We start from the raw sequence: 6,105 nt of genomic DNA, 5'->3' as shown, positions 1-6,105 counted from the left end.
ACTTGATTATTTCGCACTGAGTATTTGGGTTAATGAGAAGTCATTGAACATGAGTTGGTTCCACTTCTACCGCCCGACACTCAAGTGCACACAGTGATGTGATAGAGACGGGTGAAAACAAAAACAAAGAACAGCTTGAGAAAGACTAACCTTTACAGAAGCAAGAATGCAGCTCAATTTCTGTTGACGCATCCTCTGCATTTTGCTTCCGGAAGCTAAAAAGGGGAGTATGGCTGGGTGTTCTGCAAAGAGAGGGTCAAGAGAAAAGGACACGTGTGTATTGGGTAGAAAAGCAGCTTCACCTTTTGGACCTTTTCTCTTAAGATTTAGATAAAATTAGACAAATTCCATTTTATTCATAAATATGTGTTAAAGTTATTTACCCCAATAGTGTGCATAAAAGTACAATTGATATTGATAATGTATCTAAATCTTGCTAATATAAGTTATATCACCACAATGATCATACAAGTTTACTTTTTAAAAATTGTGCAAAGGACTGAATTGAGAATTAGAGATGCATTCTTTAGAATGAACCAAGTACTGCACCTTACCTTGACAGGCTGGCAAGACCCCATTCAATCAACTTCTTTCAGAAAAGTTTAGGCCTGTGTTGGCCCAGTGAAAGCTTTATGTGTAACTGCTGGTGTATAAATCTGCAGAACAACCTTGGGAAGCCCTGTGTGGTCTAACCTTCACTGGCTGTTCCCTCTTTTCCTACCATCACATTAGTCTCTGCTTCTATTCAAAGTCATTGTCACCAAGCAATAAGAGAAGACGGGGGGTTTGCTGATCGCGAGCAGGTAGGGGGGCGAGTCAATTAAATGAATACAAATCGGGTGATCAACCTGTCACAGAGTGCTGGACTGCTGGCTTTGAGGACTGAACTCCCTTCATTATTTTTGCATGCCGCATTCATAGTCAGTTTACAGAGCCGAAAGGCAGTGGAGAAGCAGAGTGGCCGTTAATTTTATCTCTGAGAAGAACGTGGCCTGAGGCAGAGCCCACCTGTTTGTTTACTGCCTGCTTTATGTTTGTTCCCTCTACTGGGCTTTTAGATAGGTTGCTTACACCGAACAGAATCCACCTTGTTATACAGAGGGCATTGATGTGCTGTAGTTTCTTAGTATTCTCTCTACGGTGTGATTTGTGCGTATCCTTATACTGTGCCTGTTTGATTGTTAAATGACAGAGAGATTAATTAAAAATGAGGCAGACAGTTGGTAAAAAAGCTCTGTTGAAGCATTTAATCCAGGTATTCACGCACATCTTCTCGTTATTTATAGTGATTTCTTCATTTCAAGTCCAAGAAGAAAGGTTGAACAGTAAGGTAAAATCTGTTAGGCATTTTAGGGATATACTGAGTGTTCTCTCGTGCACATGTGGATATGTGCGCAAGCATTTTTATGCCCGGGTAAAATACGTACATGCACAATACAGGCATATGCATAGGTTGTATATGCCTGTGTGCAACTTCACATTGTGAGTGCAGGTTTGTGCATGTACTGGATGCATTTGTGTGAGGTCTCACCCTCGTGGTCTTGATTTTGTTCCCAGAGGAGCACATCCATCCGGAGTTGTCAGGCAGAGTCTTACACTCTTCTCCCTCCAGACACGGCTCCATCTCACACCACCATTTTCCAATTACAATGGACGCTGGGGAAGGGGAACAGAGATACATAACAAAGCGAGTTAGTTTATTAAACACACAGACGCACCTGTACAGGCAAATACATGTGTGTACGTCTACCTCACGATGGACAGATGCCAATACTAAAAATAAAAAAATAGTGAAAAAGTAAAAGAAAAAAATAATTAAGAGGCATACTATACTTTATTAGAGTCATAACTAAAAATTAGCATTCAAAATGAATAACAATAAAACACAATTAAAACATAAAGAGTAACCAGATTAGGTGGAATTATCACAAAAAGTTGAAGACATGCAGAAACCTCCCACGCAAACATATTTTGAGTGCATATTATACACTGGCACACGTACAGAGGCAGAGTGCACACATACACAAGAACCCACACACTATATTATGAGCGGCTCCAGAGGAACACCCAACCATGTCTCTAAATGAATATTTTTCCTCCTCTTCAGCCTCAGAGCTATTGTATCGTTGCTGCATGGGTACTTTGCTGTTGACAATAATGTCTTATACCAACAGAAATTAATCATTATTTTGTTTTGATATAGCTACATCGCATGTAGGGGAGCAATCTCATTTTTAATCAAAACTAATTGCCTCTCATTAACATCCACTGAATTCTTCCTGCAGCTATTTGACAAAAACAAATATGTTCTCATCTTCTCATCACAATCTCTCTCTTTTGCCTTCCTTTCTTTTTCTATTTGTGTCTCTGGGTATGTTTCTTTTTGTGTGTGTGTGTATGTTCTGAAAATATGTTTTAAGTATTCAATGATACAAAAATCTTCACACACACACAAAAAAGGAATTATGATATGTGAGCTGTCCCTGTGTTTCCCTTTTCCTTTACATCCATCTAGCTGAATAACTGAATTTGAGGTGAAAAATATATACAGTATAATCTGTAGCAGTTTTTATATCAAGTGAGCTAAAAAAAAAATAGCTCTTGTAGAAATAGTTGACATTGTTTTCTTGTTTTTTTTTTTTCTTGTGATATCCAGGTGTCATTCTCTTTGAATTAAATACTGGCACACAAATCGTTAGCATTCTTTCAAAGTCAAGTTGTGACTCATTTATTAACCATGATGCTTGAAAAAAAAACTTTTTGTTTTTCTACACTCCTCTGCATCTGACAGCCAACGTGAAATGTTCCAAACCATTTTCTCAAATCATAAATCATCTTTTCACCCCCAAGAGAATTTTTTCCCAGCATGTACGCCAATTTTCTGTTACAAGTTGGTGTTTAAATCTCCAAAGAGTATTTTTCCTTTCATCATGTAGTCCTAAGGATGTGAAGGTCAAATGAATGGATATGTGCAATTAGTTAAAGCAGTATCATTATTTTTCCAAACTTCTTCTTTTTTTTTTTACCTTTCTTTTTTTCCCCCCTCCAGCTTGTGTTGCCAAGGTTACAGGCCAACCACTAATCAATTGTGAGTATGGGCAACATGTCTTCTCAAAGTGATGGAAGAAGATGGTTAAAGTGCAGGATTTCGCTGCATTGTGTGAGCGCACGCACGCACATGCACGCACACACAGACACACAGACACACACACACACAGACACAGACACAGACACAGACACACACACACACACACACACACACACACACACAAATACATACTAGAAAAAGACTGGACACAGAGTTACACCCCACTGCTATTCAGTGAACTTGCTGCAGATCCTGACTTCTGACTTCCTCCTTCGCTTTTCCCTCCCATGAGCCCTGGGGGATAGTGAACGCCAGAATGAGAGCATCCACTAACCAGCTGTGAACCCAACCTTTAGCTTTCCCCATGGCTGTTTACCTTTTCCTCTAATTACCACATGTTGTTCCATCGCCTACTGTGTGCCCCCCCTCTATCTTGTTTATCTCCCTCTATCATACATATACATTTCACATCTGTAATCATGTATCATATTCAGCTGTTTAGATGTGGTAAAACCGCCACTATGCACAGAGTCCGCATTAAGTGGCAAATTACGAGTATAGGCTCGAGAAAACGTGTTTAATCATTTCTATCGAGCGGCGATGTTGCGCCGGGGCACCGCCGTTCTGTTTGGCCCCCTTCTCCTGGCCGCAAAGAATGAGAAGGAATGCAGAAGTTGTTTTTCATTACACCTCCAACCGAGGAGGATTTCTATTCAACAATGCGAATGCAGAACTTGAAATCCACTTGAAATCGAAAATGGTAAAGTAATACCTGCAAAGAAAAAAAAAATCAATTCCTTCAAATGGAACAAGAGAGAAGGCAGGGAACAGAGAGAAAAGGAAGCAAAAAAAACGAGACAGGAGATTAAAACGCTGCCTGGCATGAGCGGCTGAGACACGGGAGCTGCTTTGAATAAAAATTGAATGATATTTACTGTACTTCACAGAATTTACCTCACCTTCTATGCCCTTAAATGTGTACATAAAGCACAGATCATTTATACAAGGGTAGTCTAGAAAATCACTGTATAATTTGTTAAGCTTTTGTATTATTTCTTGTCTCAGTTATGATGATCAGTGCAGAGTGTATGGATTGTTTCTTTAATGTTTTTGAGTTCTAAAAGAGCCTTAAAAAGTCTACTGGTTGTTCAACAGTCGACTCCTTGACTGGGTTTATCGATTTTGTATAGTTTGTTTTGACCGGTAACCTGGTTCTGTGGTGTGTTTTGACCATCAAGATATGTCAAAGTGTACTCAACATGCTGGAGGCAGTGTTGTTTATGTCATTTAATGTCAAAGGCAGCATGCATCACCACTATGTCATGCAATAGTATCCTCCAGCTGTAAATTCACAAAGATGCTCTTAAGTAGCTATTATAACTCATTAGCTTAAAAATTAAATATCCAACCAGAGAGAGCACAATCTCTTTGTTATCTCAGTGATGTACTGACAAGATCAAAGATGGATAACTAGAGCCTGGACAAATTGCAGTGAGTACCTAAGCCAAGAAATACACCATCCAGGAATTGTAAACTAGAGCAGAGCTGCAAAGTTGTGCTCAAAATCATGATTTACTGTCAAAAACATGCAGCTGAAGTCAGTCCTTTTTAAAAGATGCTCTTTTGCATAATCCTAATTAATATCTTGACAGCTTCCCATCTTGTGCTATACTAAAAAGAGAGTAGACCTTTAATGAGCAGTGATTATGAATATAGATATTCAAATGAGATCTTTGCCTTAGATATCTATTACATTCAGTCTATGTGAAACAGCACACCCATCTATAAACATATTGCTGTCTGGTCTGATGGCCATGAGAATAAAAATAAGAATGAAGACTAATGTGAACACAGACTCTTCATGTGTGTTTCTGTACCTGACCAGGACATGGCTTTGACTTTGGCCATTGGAGAGGAGCCATCTCTGGGCCAGGATCCATGCATCATTCTCTGGTGACCACTGACCTCTAACAGTCGTTTCACTTTAACTACTCCCTGTGCAATCGTCAGCATAGAGGGTATAACCTTTGTTCCAACATCAGCAAACTTTACTCCTCCTCTGTCTGCTGGAGAGTGCAGTGGGAGGGTGGGTGGGGTCTTACCATGGACAACTGTCCTATATCCCCCCCTTTGGGCTAATTATTCACTTTCAGACCCATCTGTTTACAAGCTGAACGTCTTCAATTAACATGATCCTCACGTTAGCATAAAGTAACCACAGTACACTGTCAAAGATGACAGCTGGGCTTGGAATAATCAGGAAACAGGACTGAAAGAGTGTTTGATTCAAGATGTTAGCAATGTAGCAGTCGGCAGTCTTTAACTTTGATGGACAAACAACTGAGTGGGACTTGAATTGATTGAAAAACATGAAGCGATGGACCTTTTACAAGTGCATCTGTCAGATCACTGGTGAGCGGGCCGTGTGATGGATTGAACTCACTGACACGTCCCTGCCAGGTAGCAGAATGTTTGAACACCTTGACGGATGAGGAGGAGAATTGATTTCTGTCTGTGTCACAATGTGAATACATGTCCATGGGCTCTATGAATAGTTAATGTTTTTGGAGCGGCCACACAGAGCCTGGTGGACTTACTTTAAATTAATCATAACGATGGCTTTCAGGTCTTGTCAGCTGTAGTATCTTTTTTTTCCTTTAGTGGTTAGTCACGTAAATCAGTTGCCTTGAGTCAAAAACTGGAGCAGAGAGCAATTACACTTTCAATTTTTAATGCCATTTTGTTAGGTTGAATTTTTTGAATTTTTTAGGGTGCAGGATCGATGCTTCCCACTGGATAATACTGAACATTCAGGTTATCTAGTACAAGTTCTTTGGGTTTCTGTATCTCGCCCTTAAAATGATCAGATTACGTCAGTGCCCTGCAGTTGCCCTGGTTACTTATTAACCAAATAAACAGCCAATCAATCAATCATTCATTCATTTCACCATGCAACTAAGCATTAATCAAATCATCTCTCTTTCACTTCTACTGAAAGAATTACAGTGAATTTAAAA

The 6,105-nt window shown here is 39.6% G+C and overlaps 1 protein-coding gene across 1 annotated transcript in view; it reads right to left on the bottom strand.

Moving 5' to 3' along the window:
- Nucleotides 1–215: 215 nt before the first annotated feature.
- Nucleotides 216–6,105, bottom strand: part of LOC128355878 (chemokine-like protein TAFA-1) — a 101,386-nt gene continuing 95,496 nt past the window's right edge. The window contains exons 3-4 of the mRNA XM_053316256.1: nt 1,532–1,656; nt 216–242 (exon numbers count right to left, since the gene is read on the bottom strand). Coding sequence (XP_053172231.1) covers nt 216–242; nt 1,532–1,656 — 152 coding nt within the window. The remainder of the gene's footprint in view (nt 243–1,531; nt 1,657–6,105) is intronic.

Source organism: Scomber japonicus, chromosome 3, assembly GCF_027409825.1.
Source record: "Scomber japonicus isolate fScoJap1 chromosome 3, fScoJap1.pri, whole genome shotgun sequence".
Taxonomy (NCBI): Eukaryota; Metazoa; Chordata; class Actinopteri; order Scombriformes; family Scombridae; genus Scomber; species Scomber japonicus.
The sequence above is the reverse complement of the archived record's forward strand: the minus strand, read 5'-3'. Positions and strand labels throughout refer to the sequence as shown.